Source organism: Dendrobates tinctorius, unplaced genomic scaffold, assembly GCF_039654945.1.
Source record: "Dendrobates tinctorius isolate UK_male_01 unplaced genomic scaffold, ASM3965494v1 ptg000214l, whole genome shotgun sequence".
Classification (NCBI taxonomy): domain Eukaryota; kingdom Metazoa; phylum Chordata; class Amphibia; order Anura; family Dendrobatidae; genus Dendrobates; species Dendrobates tinctorius.
Window position 1 is genome coordinate 2,687 of NW_027361881.1, and position 23,226 is coordinate 25,912.

General features: G+C 45.6%; 1 protein-coding gene across 1 annotated transcript in view; it reads left to right on the forward strand.

The window, feature by feature from the left end:
- Window positions 1-2,001: 2,001 nt before the first annotated feature.
- Window positions 2,002-23,226, forward strand: part of WFDC1 (WAP four-disulfide core domain 1) — a gene marked incomplete at its 5' end in the record, with an annotated part of 28,156 nt that continues 6,931 nt past the window's right edge. Inside the window, 2 exons of the mRNA XM_073555041.1 lie at window positions 2,002-2,239; window positions 3,930-4,013. Of these exons, the coding sequence (XP_073411142.1) occupies window positions 2,002-2,239; window positions 3,930-4,013 (322 nt within the window). The remainder of the gene's footprint in view (window positions 2,240-3,929; window positions 4,014-23,226) is intronic.

Consider the following 23,226-nt stretch of genomic DNA (forward strand, 5'->3'; position numbering starts at 1 on the left):
TCAGTACCCGTGCGGCAGTGGAGGGGTTCGGGGTCAGTACACGCACGGCAGTGGGGGGGATTCGGGGTCAGTACACGCACGGCAGTGGGGGGGATTCGGGGCCAGTACACGCACGGCAGTGGGGGGGGTTCGGGGTCAGTACCCGTGCGGCAGTGGGGGGGGTTCCGGGTCTCTACCCGTGCGGCAGTGGGGGGGGTTCGGGGTCAGTACCCGTGCGGCAGTGGGGGGGTTCGGGGTCAGTACCCGTGCGGCAGTGGGGGGGTTCGGGGTCAGTACCCGTGCGGCAGTGGGGGGGGTTCCGGGTCTCTACCCGTGCGGCAGTGGGGGGGTTCGGGGTCAGTACCCGTGCGGCAGTGGGGGGGTTCGGGGTCAGTACCCGTGCGGCAGTGGGGGGGTTCGGGGTCAGTACCCGTGCGGCAGTGGGGGGGTTCCGGGTCTCTACCCGTGCGGCAGTGGGGGGGTTCGGGGTCAGTACCCGTGCGGCAGTGGGGGGGTTCGGGGTCAGTACCCGTGCGGCAGTGGGGGGGTTCGGGGTCAGTACCCGTGCGGCAGTGGAGGGGTTCGGGGTCAGTACACGTGCGGCAGTGGAGGGGTTCGGGGTCAGTACCCGTGCGGCAGTGGGGGGGTTCGGGGTCAGTACCCGTGCGGCAGTGGGGGGGTTCCGGGTCTCTACCCGTGCGGCAGTGGGGGGGTTCGGGGTCAGTACCCGTGCGGCAGTGGGGGGGTTCGGGGTCAGTACCCGTGCGGCAGTGGGGGGGTTCGGGGTCAGTACACTTGCGGCCTCTGCTGTTGATAAAGCTGCCGCACGCTTCGTCTCTCTGATGTGGGTCGATCTGTGAGCTGCTGCTGCGTTTCGGCCGCTCCGGTGATGAGGTGGAGACTCGTTGGGGGATCAGTGCGATCACCGCGCTCAGCGCTGCAGCCTCTCAGGTTCCGCAGGACGGGGTTAGGCTCGCGGTTTGTGACGTGGGGACGGCTGCACCATGTGTACAGGACGTCCGGCTGTATACGGAGAGGAGCGGGCTGACGGGAGCTTACAATCTACAGACGACCGGTACAGGAGCTCCCCAGTTCCCTCCATTACGTGCTCATCCTGAGCCTCCATGTTCATGTGCAGAATGGCCGGCCTACAGTGAGGACTGACACGGCGGAGCCTCCGTGCTGGTGGCGGCTGAGGCCGCGGTTCAGGGCTCGTTTTCCGGTGTTTTCTTTGGGTGATCCGGCATTAGCTCCGCTCTGGGACCCTTCTCCCTCTCAGCGGTCTCTGTGCTGGGAGTTCGGCTGAGGACACGCTCCTGTGACAGGAGAGGACTGGCAGTGCCAGGACGGGCACTGAGGAGGCAGCCATATCGCGTCCGTATCCATGACAACAGAAGCCAGACAGACCCCAGTACAGTCGGCGTGTGTGACCCTCGCCTCACGGCCACCCGTCCTCCAATCCAGCAAAACTGCCTAGAAAGAAAGCTGGAGCCCGTAGCAACCAATCACGGCGCAGCTTTCATTTTACCCCAGCTGTGTTAAAAATGAGAACTGAGCTCTGATTGGTTGCTCTGGTGAAATGAAACCTCAGCCCTGATTGGTTGCAGTGGTAAAATAAAGCTGAGCTGTGATTGGTTGCGGTATGCGGATCCCTGAGGCCGGCTGCGTCCGTCGTCTCCGTCAGATGCGATTTTAGCAGCGTTTTTAATCCCGTATAGGATATTATAAGGCGCTGTAAATGTCAGGATATTTTTGTTACACTCGTCACATTTATGCGCTGTTTTTTTAAGTTCTTTAGACAAGCCTATGAGAAAACGTTCCAGACATTCCCCGACCTCGTCCGCAGAGCTGACAGTCTGCTGGGGCTGTTCCAGGAATACGCCAGGAATGTCCCGGGATGTGAGGAGTAAATATAGTGCGGACCCCCATCATCCCAGCAGATGTTCCCACCATGTGACCAGACATTCCAGTGAAGAAATGTGGCCGCGTTCTACAGCGCCACCTGCAGGACTGTGCTGGTAGTGCGGCCTGCGCCCCCTGACCTCTGCCCCTTTATCTCCCCAGGACTATGAATATCCGCTGAACCCTCACAATACCAACTACCAGAAGAACGACCGCTGCCCCCCGCCGCCACAGACCCTGCCGGAGCGAGCCTGCGACGTCCTGAGCTGCAGGTCGGACTCTGAGTGTGAGCGCCACAAGCGCTGCTGCTTCAATGGATGCATATACGCCTGTCTGGAGTCCGTGCAGCCCCCCCCAGGTACTATCGCACCCCCACACTATGACATGGTTGTCACCCATCTCCCCCAAGAACAGATAGATACAGAGCTGTGCAAAAGTTTTAGGCAGGTGTGGAAAATATGCAGCAGCGTGAGAACTCTCCATAGGAATGTTAAAGGGGCTCTCCGAACCGGGACGACCCCAGGTAATAAAAGTAACACCAGAGTCTACTCATCTCCTGCAATATCAGCGCTGCCGTCCCCGGCAGTAACGTGTCAGCAGCAGCCAATCAGCGGTCGCTCGTCAGCCGCAGCTCATCAGTATCCTGATGGAAAAGTAACGGCTGATGATAGAGAGCGGCAGGGCCGACGTCACCGCCAGGAGCTGCATGGCCGACGTCACCACCAAGGGCAGCACGGCCCATGTCACCACCAGGAGCAGCAGGGCCGACGTCACCGCCAGGAGCTGCATGGCCAACGTCACCACCAAGGGCAGCACGGCCCATGTCACCACCAGGAGCGGCATGGCCGGCGTCACCGCCAGGAGAAGCACGACCAACGCCACCATCAGGAGCAGCATGGCCGACATCACAATCAGGAGCATCATGACCAGGAGCAGCATGGCCAATGTCACCGCCTGGTGTCGATTTAATTTGAGGCATGAATTCACTGATCTGAAAAGAGAAATGTAAATTCCAACAGTATCTAGTGACTGCCCATCACCTTCATCAGTATCTGCGCCTCCTCTACCTTTTACTTGTGCGTCCCCCATGCCTTTTACTTGGGCGCCCCCCCCCGCCTTTTACTTGGGCGTTCCCCCCGCCTTTTACTTGTGCATTCCCCCCAGCCTTTTACTTGGGCGTTCCCCCCGCCTTTTACTTGGGCGTTCCCCCCGCCTTTTACTTGGGCGTTCCCCCCGCCTTTTACTTGTGCGTCCCCCTGCCTTTTACTTGTGCATCCCCCTCGCCTTTTACTTGTGCGTCCCCCATGCCTTTTACTTGTGCGTCCCCCTCGCCTTTTACTTGTGCGTCCCCCTGCCTTTTACTTGTGCGTCCCCCCCACCTTTTACTTGTGCGTCCCCCCTCGCCTTTTACTTGTGCGTCCCCCCCCGCCTTTTACTTGTGCGTCCCCCCTCGCCTTTTACTTGTTCGTCCCCCCCGCCTTTTACTTGTGCGTCCCCCTCGCCTTTTACTTGTGCGTCCCCCTCGCCTTTTACTTGGACGTCCCCCATGCCTTTTACTTGTGCGTCCCCCCCGCCTTTTACTTGTGCGTCCCCCATGCCTTTTACTTGTGCGCCCCCCCCGCCTTTTACTTGTGCGTCCCCCCCGCCTTTTACTTGTGCGTCCCCCCCGCCTTTTACTTGTGCGTCCCCCTCGCCTTTTACTTGTGCGTCCCCCTCGCCTTTTACTTGTGCGTCCCCCTCGCCTTTTACTTGGGCGTCCCCCATGCCTTTTACTTGTGCGTCCCCCCCCATGCCTTTTACTTGTGCGTCCCCCCCCCTACCTTTTACTTGTGCGTCCCCCATGCCTTTTACTTGTACGTCCCCCATGCCTTTTACTTGTGCATCCCCCCGCCTATTACTTGTGCGCCCCCCCGCCTTTTACTTGTGCGTCAACCCTCCCCTTTTACTTGTGCGTACCCCCCCCTCCTTTTACTTGTGCGTCCCCCTGCCTTTTACTTGTGCGTCCCCCTTCCCCTTTTACTGACCACATCACATTTGTGTCTTCGCAGTGCTGGATTGGCTTGTGCAGCCCAAACCTCGCTGGCTGGGGGGTAACGGCTGGTTACTAGACGGACCTGAGGAAGCACTACAAGGTACAGGCTCTGCCCCGAACTACTGATGACTGGTGATGATGGGTGATCATTACTGATGACTGGTGATGATGGGTGATCATTACTGATGACTGGTGGTGATGGGTGATCATTACTGATGTGTGGTGGTGATGGGTGATCATTACTGATGACTGGTGATGATTGGTGATCATTACTGATGTGTGGTGATGATGGGTGATCATTACTGATGTGTGGTGATGATGGGTGATCATTACTGTTGTGTGGTGATGATGGGTGATCATTACTGATGACTGGTGATGATGGGTGATCATTACTGATGTGTGATGATGGGTGATCTGATGTGTGGTGATGATGGGTGATCATTACTGATGTGTGGTGATGATGGGTGATCATTACTGTTGTGTGGTGATGATGGGTGATCATTACTGATGACTGGTGATGATGGGTGATCATTACTGATGTGTGATGATGGGTGATCTGATGTGCGGTGATGATGGGTGATCATTACTGATGTGTGGTGATGATAGGTGATCATTACTGTTGTGTGGTGATGATGGGTGATCATTACTGATGACTGGTGATGATGGGTGATCATTACTGATGTGTGATGATGGGTGATCTGATGTGTGGTGATGATGGGTGATCATTACTGATGACTGGTGATGATGGGTGATCATTACTGATGTGTGATGATGGGTGATCTGATGTGTGGTGATGATGGGTGATCATTACTGCTGTGCGGTGATGATGGGTGATCATTACTGATGTGTGGTGGTGATGGGTGATCATTACTGTTGTGTGGTGATGATGGGTGATCATTACTGATGTGTGGTGGTGATGGGTGATCATTACTGATGTGTGGTGATGATGGGTGATCATTACTGATGTGTGGTGGTGATGGGTGATCATTACTGATGACTGGTGATGATGGGTGATTATTACTGATGTGTGATGATGGGTGATCATTACTGATGTGTGGTGATGATGGGTGATCATTACTGATGACTGGTGATGATTGGTGATCATTACTGATGTGTGGTGATGATGGGTGATCATTACTGATGTGTGGTGATGATGGGTGATCATTACTGTTGTGTGGTGATGATGGGTGATCATTACTGATGACTGGTGATGATGGGTGATCATTACTGATGTGTGATGATGGGTGATCTGATGTGTGGTGATGATGGGTGATATCACTGATGTGTGATGATGGGTGGTCTGATGTGCGGTGATGATGGGTGATCATTACTGATGTGTGATGATGATGGGTGATCATTACTGATGTGTGGTGATGATGGGTGATCATTACTGATGTGTGGTGATGATGGGTGATCATTAATGATGTGTGGTGATGATGGGTGATCATTACTGATGTGTGGTGATGATGGGTGATCATTACTGATGTGTGGTGATGATGGGTGATCATTACTGATGTGTGGTGATGATGGGTGATCATTACTGATGACTGGTGATGATGGGTGATCATTACTGATGTGTGGTGGTGATGGGTGATCATTACTGATGACTGGTGGTGATGGGTGATCATTAGTGATGTATGGTGATTATGGGTGATCATTACTGATGTGTGATGATGATGATGGGTGATCATTACTGATGTGTGATGATGATGGGTGATCATTACTGATGTGTGATGATGATGGGTGATCATTACTGATGTGTGGTGATGATGGGTGATCATTACTGATGTGTGGTGATGATGGGTGATCATTACTGATGTGTGATGATGATGGGTGATCATTACTGATGTATGGTGATGATGGGTGATCATTACTGATGTGTGATGATGGGTGATCATTACTGATGTGCGGTGATGATGGGTGATCATTACTGATGAGTGATGATGGGTGATCATTACTGATGACTGGTGATGATGGGTGATCATTACTGATGTGTGATGATGATGGGTGATCATTACTGATGTGTGATGATGATGGGTGATCATTACTGATGTGTGATGATGATGGGTGATCATTACTGATGTATGGTGATGATGGGTGATCATTACTGATGACTGGTGATGATGGGTGATCATTACTGATGACTGGTGATGATGGGTGATCATTACTGATGTGTGATGATGATGGGTGATCATTACTGATGTGTGGTGATGATGGGTGATCATTACTGATGACTGGTGATGATGGGTGATCATTACTGATGTATGGTGATGATGGGTGATCATTACTGATGTATGGTGATGATGGGTGATCATTACTGATGACTGGTGATGATGGGTGATCATTACTGATGTGTGATGATGGGTGATCATTACTGATGTGTGGTGATGATGGGTGATCATTACTGATGACTGGTGGTGATGGGTGATCATTACTGATGACTGGTGATGATGGGTGATAATTAGTGATGTATGGTGATTATGGGTGATCATTACTGATGTGTGATGATGATGATGGGTGATCATTACTGATGTGTGATGATGATGATGGGTGATCATTACTGATGTGTGATGATGATGGGTGATCATTACTGATGTGTGATGATGGGTGATCATTACTGATGTGTGGTGATGATGATGGGTGATCATTACTGATGTGTGATGATGGGTGATCATTACTGATGACTGGTGATGATGGGTGATCATTACTGATGACTGGTGATGATGGGTGATCATTACTGATGTATGGTGATTATGGGTGATCATTACTGATGTGTGGTGATGATGGGTTGATGGGTGATCATTACTGATGTGTGGTGATGATGGGTGATCATTACTGATGTGTGGTGATGATGGGTGATCATTACTGATGTGTGGTGATGATGGGTGATCATTACTGATGACTGGTGAAGATGGGTGATCATTACAGATGGGTGATGATGATGGGTTGATGGGTGATCATTACTGATGTGTGGTGATGATGGGTGATCATTACTGATGACTGGTGATGATGGGTGATCATTACTGATGACTGGTGATGATGGGTGATCATTACTGATGACTGGTGGTGATGGGTGATCATTACTGATGTGTGGTGGTGATGGGTGATCATTACTGATGTGTGGTGATGATGGGTGATCATTACTGATGGGTGATGATGGGTGATCATTGCTGATGACTGGTGATGATGGGTGATCATTGCTGATGACTGGTGATGATGGGTGATCATTACTGATGACTGGTGATGATGGGTGATCATTACTGATGACTGGTGATGATGGGTGATCATTACTGATGTGTGGTGGTGATGGGTGATCATTACTGATGTGTGGTGATGATGGGTGATCATTACTGATGGGTGATGATGGGTGATCATTACTGATGTGTGGTGATGATGGGTGATCATTACTGATGGGTGATGATGGGTGATCATTACTGATGGGTGATGATGGGTGATCATTACTGAGGGGTGATCATTACTGATGTGTGGTGATGATGGGTGATCATTACTGATGGGTGATGATGGGTGATCATTACTGATGACTGGTGATGATGGGTGATCATTACTGATGTGTGGTGATGATGGGTGATCATTGCTGATGACTGGTGATGATGGGTGATCATTACTGATGACTGGTGATGATGGGTGATCATTACTGATGACTGGTGATGATGGGTGATCATTACTGATGACTGGTGATGATGGGTGATCATTACTGATGGGTGATGATGGGTCATCATTGCTGATGACTGGTGATGATGGGTGATCATTACTGATGACTGGTGATGATGGGTGATCATTAGTGTTGACTGGTGATGATGGGTGATCATTACTGATGACTGGTGATGATGGGTGATCATTACTGATGACTGGTGATGATGGGTGATCATTGCTGATGACTGGTGATGATGGGTGATCATTGCTGATGACTGGTGATGATGGGTGATCATTACTGATGACTGGTGATGATGGGTGATCATTACTGATGTGTGGTGATGATGGGTGATCATTACTGATGGGTGATGATGGGTGATCATTACTGATGGGTGATGATGGGTGATCATTAGTGATGACTGGTGATGATGGGTGATCATTCCTGATGACTGGTGATGGGTGATCATTGCTGATGACTGGTGATGATGGGTGATCATTGCTGATGACTGGTGATGATGGGTGATCATTACTGATGACTGGTGATGATGGGTGATCATTACTGATGTGTGGTGATGATGGGTGATCATTACTGATGACTGGTGATGATGGGTGATCATTACTGATGACTGGTGATGATGGGTGATCATTACTGATGTGTGGTGATGATGGGTGATCATTACTGATGTGTGGTGATGGGTGATCATTACTGATGTGTGATGATGATGGGTGATCATTACTGATGTGTGATGATGATGGGTGATCATTACTGATGTGTGATGATGATGATGGGTGATCATTACTGATGTGTGATGATGGATGATCATTAGTGATGACTGGTGATGATGGGTGATCATTACTGATGTGTGGTGATGATGGGTGATCATTACTGATGTGTGGTGATGATGGGTGATCATTACTGATGACTGGTGATGATGGGTGATCATTACTGATGTGTGATGATGGGTGATCTGATGTGCGGTGATGATGGGTGATTATTACTGATGACTGGTGATGATGGGTGATCATTACTGATGTGTGATGATGGGTGATCTGATGTGCGGTGATGATGGGTGATTATTACTGATGTGTGATGATGGGTGATCTGATGTGTGGTGATGATGGGTGATCATTACTGATGTGTGATGATGATGGGTGATCATTACTGATGTGTGATGATGATGGGTGATCATTACTGATGTGTGATGATGGATGATCATTAGTGATGACTGGTGATGATGGGTGATCATTACTGATGTGTGGTGATGGGTGATCATTACTGATGTGTGATGATGATGGGTGATCATTACTGATGTGTGGTGATGATGGGTGATCATTACTGATGTGCGGTGATGATGGGTGATCATTACTGATGACTGGTGATGATGGGTGATCATTACTGATGTGTGGTGATGGATGATCATTAGTGATGACTGGTGATGATGGGTGATCATTACTGATGTATGGTGATGATGGGTGATCATTACTGATGTGTGGTGATGATGGGTGATCATTACTGATGACTGGTGATGATGGGTGATCATTACTGATGTGTGATGATGGATGATCATTAGTGATGACTGGTGATGATGGGTGATCATTACTGATGTATGGTGATGATGGGTGATCATTACTGATGTGTGGTGATGATGGGTGATCATTACTGATGACTGGTGATGATGGGTGATCATTACTGATGTGTGATGATGGGTGATCTGATGTGCGGTGATGATGGGTGATTATTACTGATGACTGGTGATGATGGGTGATCATTACTGATGTGTGATGATGGGTGATCTGATGTGCGGTGATGATGGGTGATTATTACTGATGTGTGATGATGGGTGATCTGATGTGTGGTGATGATGGGTGATCATTACTGATGTGTGATGATGATGGGTGATCATTACTGATGTGTGATGATGATGGGTGATCATTACTGATGTGCGGTGATGATGGGTGATCATTACTGATGACTGGTGATGATGGGTGATCATTACTGATGTGTGATGATGGATGATCATTAGTGATGACTGGTGATGATGGGTGATCATTACTGATGTATGGTGATGATGGGTGATCATTACTGATGTGTGGTGATGATGGGTGATCATTACTGATGACTGGTGATGATGGGTGATCATTACTGATGTGTGATGATGGGTGATCTGATGTGCGGTGATGATGGGTGATTATTACTGATGACTGGTGATGATGGGTGATCATTACTGATGTGTGATGATGGGTGATCTGATGTGCGGTGATGATGGGTGATTATTACTGATGTGTGATGATGGGTGATCTGATGTGTGGTGATGATGGGTGATCATTACTGATGTGTGATGATGATGGGTGATCATTACTGATGTGTGATGATGATGGGTGATCATTACTGATGTGTGATGATGGATGATCATTAGTGATGACTGGTGATGATGGGTGATCATTACTGATGTGTGGTGATGGGTGATCATTACTGATGACTGGTGATGATGGGTGATCATTACTGATGTGCGGTGATGATGGGTGATCATTACTGATGACTGGTGATGATGGGTGATCATTACTGATGTGTGATGATGGGTGATCTGATGTGCGGTGATGATGGGTGATTATTACTGATGACTGGTGATGATGGGTGATCATTACTGATGTGTGATGATGGGTGATCTGATGTGTGGTGATGATGGGTGATCATTACTGATGTGTGATGATGATGGGTGATCATTACTGATGTGTGATGATGATGGGTGATCATTACTGATGTGTGATGATGGATGATCATTACTGATGACTGGTGATGATGGGTGATCATTACTGATGTGTGGTGATGATGGGTGATCATTACTGATGACTGGTGATGATGGGTGATCATTACTGATGTGTGGTGATGATGGGTGATCATTACTGATGACTGGTGATGATGGGTGATCATTACTGATGTGTGGTGATGGGTGATCATTACTGATGTGCGGTGATGATGGGTGATCATTACTGATGACTGGTGATGATGGGTGATCATTACTGATGTGCGGTGATGATGGGTGATCATTACTGATGACTGGTGATGATGGGTGATCATTACTGATGTGTGGTGATGATGGGTGATCATTACTGATGACTGGTGATGATGGGTGATCATTACTGATGTGTGGTGATGATGGGTGATCATTACTGATGTGCGGTGATGATGGGTGATCATTACTGATGACTGGTGATGATGGGTGATCATTACTGATGTGTGGTGATGATGGGTGATCATTACTGATGTGTGATGATGATGGGTGATCATTACTGATGTGTGGTGATGATGGGTGATCATTACTGATGTGTGGTGATGATGGGTGATCATTACTGATGTGTGGTGATGGGTGATCATTACTGATGTGCGGTGATGATGGGTGATCATTACTGATGACTGGTGATGATGGGTGATCATTACTGATGTGCGGTGATGATGGGTGATCATTACTGATGACTGGTGATGATGGGTGATCATTACTGATGTGTGGTGATGGGTGATCATTACTGATGTGCGGTGATGATGGGTGATCATTACTGATGACTGGTGATGATGGGTGATCATTACTGATGTGTGATGATGATGGGTGATCATTACTGATGTGCGGTGATGATGGGTGATCATTACTGATGACTGGTGATGATGGGTGATCATTACTGATGTGTGGTGATGATGGGTGATCATTACTGATGTGCGGTGATGATGGGTGATCATTACTGATGACTGGTGATGATGGGTGATCATTACTGATGTGTGGTGATGATGGGTGATCATTACTGATGACTGGTGATGATGGGTGATCATTACTGATGTGTGGTGATGGGTGATCATTACTGATGTGCGGTGATGATGGGTGATCATTACTGATGACTGGTGATGATGGGTGATCATTACTGATGTGCGGTGATGATGGGTGATCATTACTGATGACTGGTGATGATGGGTGATCATTACTGATGTGTGGTGATGATGGGTGATCATTACTGATGACTGGTGATGATGGGTGATCATTACTGATGTGTGGTGATGATGGGTGATCATTACTGATGTGCGGTGATGATGGGTGATCATTACTGATGTGTGATGATGATGGGTGATCATTACTGATGACTGGTGATGATGGGTGATCATTACTGATGTGTGGTGATGATGGGTGATCATTACTGATGTGTGGTGATGATGGGTGATCATTACTGATGTGTGGTGATGATGGGTGATCATTACTGATGTGTGATGATGATGGGTGATCATTACTGATGTGTGGTGATGATGGGTGATCATTACTGATGTGTGGTGATGATGGGTGATCATTACTGATGTGTGGTGATGGGTGATCATTACTGATGACTGGTGATGATGGGTGATCATTACTGATGTGCGGTGATGATGGGTGATCATTACTGATGACTGGTGATGATGGGTGATCATTACTGATGTGTGGTGATGGGTGATCATTACTGATGTGCGGTGATGATGGGTGATCATTACTGATGACTGGTGATGATGGGTGATCATTACTGATGTGCGGTGATGATGGGTGATCATTACTGATGACTGGTGATGATGGGTGATCATTACTGATGTGTGGTGATGATGGGTGATCATTACTGATGACTGGTGATGATGGGTGATCATTACTGATGTGTGGTGATGATGGGTGATCATTACTGATGTGCGGTGATGATGGGTGATCATTACTGATGACTGGTGATGATGGGTGATCATTACTGATGTGTGATGATGATGGGTGATCATTACTGATGTGTGATGATGATGGGTGATCATTACTGATGTGTGGTGATGATGGGTGATCATTACTGATGTGTGGTGATGATGGGTGATCATTACTGATGACTGGTGATGATGGGTGATCATTACTGATGTGCGGTGATGATGGGTGATCATTAGTGATGACTGGTGATGATGGGTGATCATTACTGATGTGTGGTGATGATGGGTGATCATTACTGATGTGCGGTGATGATGGGTGTTCATTACTGATGACTGGTGATGATGGGTGATCATTACTGATGACTGGTGATGATGGGTGATCATTACTGATGACTGGTGATGATGGGTGATCATTACTGATGTGCGGTGATGATGGGTGTTCATTACTGATGTGCGGTGATGATGGGTGATCATTACTGATGACTGGTGATCAGCGTCGGACTGGAACACCTTGGGCCCACCAGAGAAAATCATTCTTGGGGCCCACTATGTAGCTGCATAGAGTTAAATACCAGACCACCAATTATGCGGTAAAACACACTTATATCCGGGTATAATATAAGGTTGTACATGTCTTAATTATGTAGCAGGAGTTGGGGTAGCCCCCTCATAGAATATAAAGCAGCCCCCTCACATAGTATAATGCAGCCATCTCATAGAATATAATACTGCCCCCCTCATAGGGTATAATGCTGCCCCCCTCATAAGGTATAATGCACCCCCTCATAGGGTATAATGCACCCCCTCATAGGGTATAATAATGCACCCCCTCATAGGGTATAATACTGCCCCCCTCATAGGGTATAATGCTGCCCCCCTCATAGGGTATAATGCTGCCCCCCCTCATAGGGTATAATACTGCCCCCCTCATAGGGTATAATACTGCCCCCCTCATAGGGTATAATACTGCCCCCCTCATAGGGAATAATGCACCCCCTCATAGGGAATAATGCACCACCTCATAGGGAATAATGCTGCCCCCTCATAGGGTATAATACTGCCCCCCTCATAGGGTATAATACTGCCCCCCTCATAGGGTATAATACTGCCCCCCTCATAGGGTATAATACTGCCCCCCTCATAGGGTATAATACTGCCCCCCTCATAGGGTATAATACTGCCCCCCTCATAGGGAATAATGCTGCCCCCCTCATAGGGAATAATGCTGCCCTCCTCATAGGGTATGATGCTGCCTCCTCATAGGGTATAATGCTGCCCTCCTCATAGGGTATAATGCTGCCTCCTCATAGGGTATAATGCTGCCTCCTCATGGGGTATAATGCTGCCCCCTCATAGGGAATAATGCACCCCCTCATAGGGTCTAATGCACCCCCTCATAGGGTATAATGCAGCCCCCTCACAGGGTATAATGCTGCCCCTCATAGGGTATAATGCTGCCTCCTCATAGGGTATAATGCTGCCCCCTCATAGGGAATAATGCTGCCTCCTCATAAGGTATAATGCTGCCTCCTCATAGGGAATAATGCTGCCTCCTCATAAGGTATAATGCTGCCCCCCTCATAGGGTATAAGGCACCCCCTCATAGGGTATAATGCTGCCCCCTCATAAGGTATAAAGCTGCCCCCCTCATAGGGAATAATGCACCCCCTCATAGGGTATAATGCTATATAGATATATAGATATAGAGTTAGATAGATATAGATAGAAAGATAGATGTAGAAATAGATAGATATAGAGATAGATAGTAGATAATGGATAGAAAGTAGATAATGGATAGATAGAGATAGATAGAGATAGATATAAAGATATATATAGATAGATAGATAGATAGATAGGTAGATAGATATAGAAATAGATAGAAAATAGATAATGGATAGATAGATAGATAGATAGATATAGAGATAGATAGCTATAGAGATAGATATATAGATAGAGATAGATAATAGATAGAGATAGATAATAGATAGAGATATACAGATATAATAATAATAATAATATAGACATATATAGATAGATATAGAGATAAATATATATAGATAGATGGCTATAAATAAAAATAGATATAGAGATATATATAGAGATAGATAGATACAGAGATAGATAGAGACAGATAGATATAGAAAGATAGATATAGAGATAGATATAGAGATAATAGCTAGATATAGAGATATGTATAGAGATAGGTATAGAGTTAGAAAGATAGATAGATATAGAGAGAGATATAGAGATAGATAGAGATAGATAGATGGATAGATAGATATAGATAATAGAGATAATAGATAGATATAATAGATAGATATAGAGATACATATAGAGATAGATGGATCGATCAATAGATAGATAGATAAAGATAGAGGTAGATAGATAATGAGATATAGAGATAGATATAGAGATATAGTGTTAGATAGAAAGATAGATATAGAGATAGATAGATATAGAGATAGATATGGATATAGAGATAGATAGATAGATAGATATAGAGATAGATAGATAGATATAGAGATAGATAGATAGATATAGAGATAGATAGATATAGAGATAATATATAGATAGATAGATATAGAGATAATATATAGATAGATAGATATAGAGATAATATATAGATAGCTATAGAGAGAGAGATATAGAGAGAAACAGATATAGATATAGATATAGAGATAGATAGGTAGATAGATATAGAGATAATAGATAGATATAGAGATAGATATAGATATAAAGATAGATAGAGATAGAGAGAGAGATAGATATAGAGAGAGATAGATACAGAGAAAAGATATAGAGATAAATAGATAGAGAAAGATAGATATAGAGATAGAGCGATAGATAGCGAGAGATATAGATATAGAGATTGATAGATACAGAGAAAAGATATAGAGATAGATAACGGATAGATAAATAGATAGATAGGTATAGAGATAGATAGATATAGATATTAGATAGAGATATATATAGATAAAGATAGATAGATATAGATGGTAGCTAGATAGATAATAAATATAGAGATAATAGATATAGAGACAGATATAGATAGATAGACATAATAGATAGATATAGAGATATATATAGAAAGATATAGAGATAGATATAGAGATAGATGTAGAGATAGAAAGATAGATATAAAGATAGAGCGATATATATAGAAATAGATAGATATAGATAATAGATAGAGATAGAAAGATAGATAGATATAAGAGAGAGAGATAGATAGATAGATAGATAGATAGATAGATAGATAGAGCGAGAGAGATATAAACAAAAAAAACAAAACACAATACTCACCTCTCCTCCTCGCTCCCACGCTGATCCCGGCCTCAGTGTCAGGAGCTGCCCCCTCTGCCAGACACACAGCGGGTGTGTGATGTAGTGACGTCATCGTGCACTGGCTGTGAGCCAGGAGCAGAGAGGACTGAGGGCGGCGCCGGCCCTGATGCAGAGCGGCTTACTGGGCTGGGGGCGGGGCCTCTGGGGGCGGGGCCTCTGGGGGTGGAGACTGTGAAATGATATTCACTGCTTCGCAGTGAATATTCATTTCTCTTTAGCAGCGGGGACAGGGGCTCCTGCCTCCTGTCACCCGCTGCTGCTCCGCTGGAAGGGCCCCCATAGCAGCTGCATGGTGTGCGACACACCACTGGCTGGGGGCCCCTGGAGCAGCGGGGGCCCTAGGCAACTGCTGGCCCTGTATGCCAGCAGGTGCCAGAGCCCACCAGATGCCAGGGCCCACCGGAGAATCCTCCGGTTCTCCGGTGGGCCAGTCCGACGCTGCTGGTGATGATGGGTGATCATTACTGATGACTGGTGATGATGGGTGTTCATTACTGATGTGTGGTGATGATGGGTGTTCATTACTGATGACTGGTGATGATGGGTGATCATTACTGATGTGTGGTGATGATGGGTGATCATTACTGATGACTGGTGATGATGGGTGATCATTACTGATGTGTGGTGATGATGGGTGTTCATTACTGATGACTGGTGATGATGGGTGATCATTACTGATGTGTGGTGATGATGGGTGATCATTACTGATGACTGGTGATGATGGGTGATCATTACTGATGACTGGTGATGATGGGTGTTCATTACTGATGTGTGGTGATGATGGGTGATCATTACTGATGACTGGTGATGATGGGTGATCATTACTGATGACTGGTGATGATGGGTGATCATTACTGATGTGTGGTGATGATGGGTGATCATTACTGATGACTGGTGATGATGGGTGATCATTACTGATGACTGGTGATGATGGGTGTTCATTACTGATGTGTGGTGATGATGGGTGATCATTACTGATGACTGGTGATGATGGGTGATCATTACTGATGACTGGTGATGATGGGTGATCATTACTGATGTGTGGTGATGATGGGTGATCATTACTGATGTGCGGTGATGATGGGTGATCATTACTGATGTATGGTGATGATGGGTGATCATTACTGATGTGTGGTGATGATGGGTGATCATTACTGATGACTGGTGATGATGGGTGATCATTACTGATGTGCGGTGATGATGGGTGTTCATTACTGATGTGCGGTGATGATGGGTGATCATTACTGATGACTGGTGATGATGGGTGATCATTACTGATGTGTGGTGATGATGGGTGATCATTACTGATGTATGGTGATGATGGGTGATCATTACTGATGTGTGGTGATGATGGGTGATCATTACTGATGTATGGTGATTATGGGTGATCATTACTGATGTGCGGTGATGATGGGTGATCATTACTGATGACTGGTGATGATGGGTGATCATTACTGATGTGTGGTGATGATGGGTGTTCATTACTGATGACTGGTGATGATGGGTGATCATTACTGATGACTGGTGATGATGGGTGATCATTACTGATGACTGGTGATGATGGGTGATCATTACTGATGTGCGGTGATGATGGGTGTTCATTACTGATGTGCGGTGATGATGGGTGATCATTACTGATGACTGGTGATGATGGGTGATCATTACTGATGTGTGGTGATGATGGGTGATCATTACTGATGTATGGTGATGATGGGTGATCATTACTGATGTGTGATGATGATGGGTGATCATTACTGATGTATGGTGATTATGGGTGATCATTACTGATGTGCGGTGATGATGGGTGATCATTACTGATGACTGGTGATGATGGGTGATCATTACTGATGTGTGGTGATGATGGGTGATCATTACTGATGTGCGGTGATGATGGGTGATCATTACTGATGACTGGTGATGATGGGTGATCATTACTGATGTGTGGTGATGATGGGTGATCATTACTGATGTGCGGTGATGATGGGTGATCATTACTGATGACTGGTGATGATGGGTGATCATTACTGATGTGTGGTGATGATGGGTGATCATTACTGATGACTGGTGATGATGGGTGATCATTACTGATGACTGGTGATGATGGGTGATCATTACTGATGTGCGGTGATGATGGGTGATCATTACTGATGTGTGATGATGATGGGTGATCATTACTGATGTGTGGTGATGATGGGTGATCATTACTGATGTGCGGTGATGATGGGTGATCATTACTGATGTGTGATGATGATGGGTGATCATTACTGATGTGTGGTGATGATGGGTGATCATTACTGATGTGCGGTGATGATGGGTGATCATTACTGATGTGTGATGATGATGGGTGATCATTACTGATGTGTGGTGATGATGGGTGATCATTACTGATGTGCGGTGATGATGGGTGATCATTACTGATGACTGGTGATGATGGGTGATCATTACTGATGTGTGGTGATGGGTGATCATTACTGATGTGCGGTGATGATGGGTGATCATTACTGATGTGTGATGATGATGGGTGATCATTACTGATGTATGGTGATTATGGGTGATCATTACTGATGTGCGGTGATGATGGGTGATCATTACTGATGTGTGATGATGATGGGTGATCATTACTGATGTGTGGTGATGATGGGTGATCATTACTGATGTGCGGTGATGATGGGTGATCATTACTGATGACTGGTGATGATGGGTGATCATTACTGATGTGTGGTGATGGGTGATCATTACTGATGTGCGGTGATGATGGGTGATCATTACTGATGACTGGTGATGATGGGTGATCATTACTGATGTGTGGTGATGATGGGTGATCATTACTGATGACTGGTGATGATGGGTGATCATTACTGATGACTGGTGATGATGGGTGATCATTACTGATGACTGGTGATGATGGGTGATCATTACTGATGTGTGGTGATGGGTGATCATTACTGATGTGCGGTGATGATGGGTGATCATTACTGATGACTGGTGATGATGGGTGATCATTACTGATGTGCGGTGATGATGGGTGATCATTACTGATGACTGGTGATGATGGGTGATCATTACTGATGTGCGGTGATGATGGGTGATCATTACTGATGACTGGTGATGATGGGTGATCATTACTGATGTGCGGTGATGATGGGTGATCATTACTGATGTGTGGTGATGATGGGTGATCATTACTGATGACTGGTGATGATGGGTGATCATTACTGATGTGTGGTGATGATGGGTGATCATTACTGATGTGCGGTGATGATGGGTGATCATTACTGATGACTGGTGATGATGGGTGATCATTACTGATGTGTGGTGATGATGGGTGTTCATTACTGATGTGCGGTGATGATGGGTGATCATTACTGATGACTGGTGATGATGGGTGATCATTACTGATGACTGGTGATGATGGGTGATCATTACTGATGTGCGGTGATGATGGGTGTTCATTACTGATGTGCGGTGATGATGGGTCTCCATTACTGATGTGCGGTGATGATGGGTGTTCATTACTGATGTGCGGTGATGATGGGTGATCATTACTGATTGGTGATGATGGGTGATCATTACTGATGTGTGGTGATGATGGGTGATCATTACTGATGACTGGTGATAATGGGTGATCATTACTGATGACTGGTGATGATGGGTGATCATTACTGATGTGTGGTGATGATAGGTGATCATTACTGATTGGTGATGATGGGTGATCATTACTGTTGACTGGTGATGATGGGTGATCATTACTGATGTTTGGTGATTATGGGTGATCATTACACATCAGTAAAGATCACCCATCATCACCACACATCAGTAATGAACACCCATCATCACCACACATCAGATCACCCATCATCACACATCAGTAATAATCACCCATCATCACCGCACATCAGATCACCCATCATCACCACAGAGGGAAACCCACAGAGAAAGGGAAGACTCATCATCCAGACATCACCCATCATCACCATACATCAGTAATGATCACCCATCATCACCGCACATCAGTAATGATCACCCATCATCACCACACATCAGTAATGATCACCCATCATCACCGCACATCAGTAATGATCACCCATCATCACACATCAGTAATGAACACCCATCATCACCACACATCAGTAATGATCACCCATCATCACCACACATCAGTAATGATCACCCATCATCACCGCACATCAGTAATGATCACCCATCATCACACATCAGTAATGAACACCCATCATCACCACACATCAGTAATGGTCACCCATCATCACCGCACATCAGTAATGATCACCCATTATCACCAGTCATCAGTAATGATCACACATCAGTAATAAAAACCCATCATCACCACACATCAGTAATGATCACCCATCATCACCAGTCATCAGTAATGATCACCCATCATCACCGCACATCAGTAATGATCACCCATCATCACCAAACATCAGTAATGATCACCCATCATCACCAGTCAACAGTAATGATCACCCATCATCACCACACATCAGTAATGATCACCCATCATCACCACACATCAGTAATGATCACCCATTATCACCAGTCATCAGTAATGATCACCCATTATCACCAGTCATCAGTAATGATCACCCATCATCACCACACATCAGTAATGATCACCCATCATCACCAATCAGTAATGATCACCCATCATCACCACACATCAGTAATGATCACCCATCATCACCAAACATCAGTAATGATCACCCATCATCACCAGTCAACAGTAATGATCACCCATCATCACCAATCAGTAATGATCACCTATCATCACCACACATCAGTAATGATCACCCATCATCACCAGTCATCAGTAATGATCACCCATTATCACCAGTCATCAGTAATGATCACCCATCATCACCACACATCAGTAATGATCACCCATCATCACCAATCAGTAATGATCACCCATCATCACCAGTCATCAGTAATGATCACCCATCATCACCAATCAGTAATGATCACCCATCATCATCACACATCAGTAATGATCACCCATCATCATCACACATCAGTAATGATCACCCATCATCATCACACATCAGTAATGATCACCCATCATCATCACACATCAGTAATGATCACCCATCATCACCACACATCAGTAATGATCACCCATCACCAGTCATCAGTAATGATCACCCATCATCACCAGTCATCAGTAATGATCACCCATCATCATCACCCATCAGTAATGATCACCCATCAGTAATAATCACCCATCATCACCCATCAGTAATGATCACCCATCACCACCAGTCATCAGTAATGATCACACATCAGTAATGAACACCCATCATCACCGCACAACAGATCACCCATCATCACACATCAGTAATAATCACCCATCATCACCACACATCAGTAATGATCACCCATCACCAGTCATCAGTAATGATCACCCATCACCAGTCATCAGTAATGATCACCCATCATCATCACACATCAGTAATGATCACCCATCATCACCACACATCAGTAGTGATCACCCATCATCATCACCCATCAGTAATGATCACCCATCATCATCACCCATCAGTAATAATCACCCATCATCTCCCATCAGTAATGATCACCCATCATCACCACACATCAGTAATGATCACCCATCATCACACATCAGTAATATCACTCATCATCACCACACATCAGATCACCCATCATCACACATCAGTAATGATCACCCATCATCATCACACATCAGTAATGATCACCCATCATCATCACCAATCAGTAATGATCACCCATCATCACCACACATCAGTAGTGATCACCCATCATCACCCATCAGTAATGATCACCCATCATTAATGATCACCCATCATCATCACCCATCAGTAATAATCACCCATCATCTCCCATCAGTAATGATCACCCATCATCACCAGTCATCAGTAATGATCACCCATCATCACCGCACATCAGTAATGATCACCCATCATCACACATCAGTAATAATCACCCATCATCACCAGTCATCAGTAATGATCACCCATCATCACCAGTCATCAGTAATGATCACCCATCATCACCAGTCATCAGTAATGATCACCCATCATCACCAGTCATCAGTAATGATCACCCATCATCACCAAACATCAGTAATGATCACCCATCATCACCAGTCAACAGTAATGATCACCCATCATCACCAATCAGTAATGATCACCCATCATCACCAGTCAACAGTAATGATCACCCATCATCACCAGTCAACAGTAATGATCACCCATCATCACCAGTCAACAGTAATGATCACCCATCATCACCAGTCAACAGTAATGATCACCCATCATCACCAGTCAACAGTAATGATCACCCATCATCACCAATCAGTAATGATCACCCATCATCACCAGTCATCAGTAATGTTCACCCATCATCACCAGTCATCAGTAATGATCACCCATCACCACACATCAGTAATGATCACCCATCATCACTACACATCAGTAATGATCACCCATCATCACCAGTCATCAGTAATGATCACCCATCACCAGTCATCAGTAATGATCACCCATCATCACCAGTCATCAGTAATGATCACCCATCATCACCAGTCATCAGTAATGATCACCCATCATCACCGCACATCAGTAATGATCACCCATCATCACCAAACATCAGTAATGATCACCCATCATCACCAGTCATCAGTAATGATCACCCATCATCACCAGTCATCAGTAATGATCACCCATCATCACCAAACATCAGTAATGATCACCCATCATCACCAGTCAACAGTAATGATCACCCATCATCACCAATCAGTAATGATCACCCATCATCACCACACATCAGTAATGATCACCCATCACCAGTCATCAGTAATGATCACCCATCATCACCAGTCATCAGTAATGATCACCCATCACCACACATCAGTAATGATCACCCATCATCACCAGTCATCAGTAATGATCACCCATCACCACACATCAGTAATGATCACCCATCATCACTACACATCAGTAATGATCACCCATCATCACCAGTCATCAGTAATGATCACCCATCACCAGTCATCAGTAATGATCACCCATCATCATCACACATCAGTAATGATCACCCATCATCACCAGTCATCAGTAATGATCACCCATCATCATCACACATCAGTAATGATCACCCATCACCAGTCATCAGTAATGATCACCCATCACCAGTCATCAGTAATGATCACCCATCATCATCACACATCAGTAATGATCACCCATCATCACCACACATCAGTAATGATCACCCATCATCACCACACATCAGTAATGATCACCCATCATCACACATCAGTAATGATCACCCATCACCAGTCATCAGTAATGATCACCCATCATCACCAATCAATAATGATCACCCATCATCACCACACATCAGTAGTGATCACCCATCATCATCACCCATCAGTAATGATCACCCATCATCACCGCACATTAGATCACCCATCATCACACATCAGTAATAATCACCCATCATCACCACGCATCAGTAATGATCACCCATCACCACCAGTCATCAGTAATGATCACCCATCATCACCACATATCAGTAATAATCACCCATCATCACCACACATCAGTAATGATCACCCATCATCACACATCAG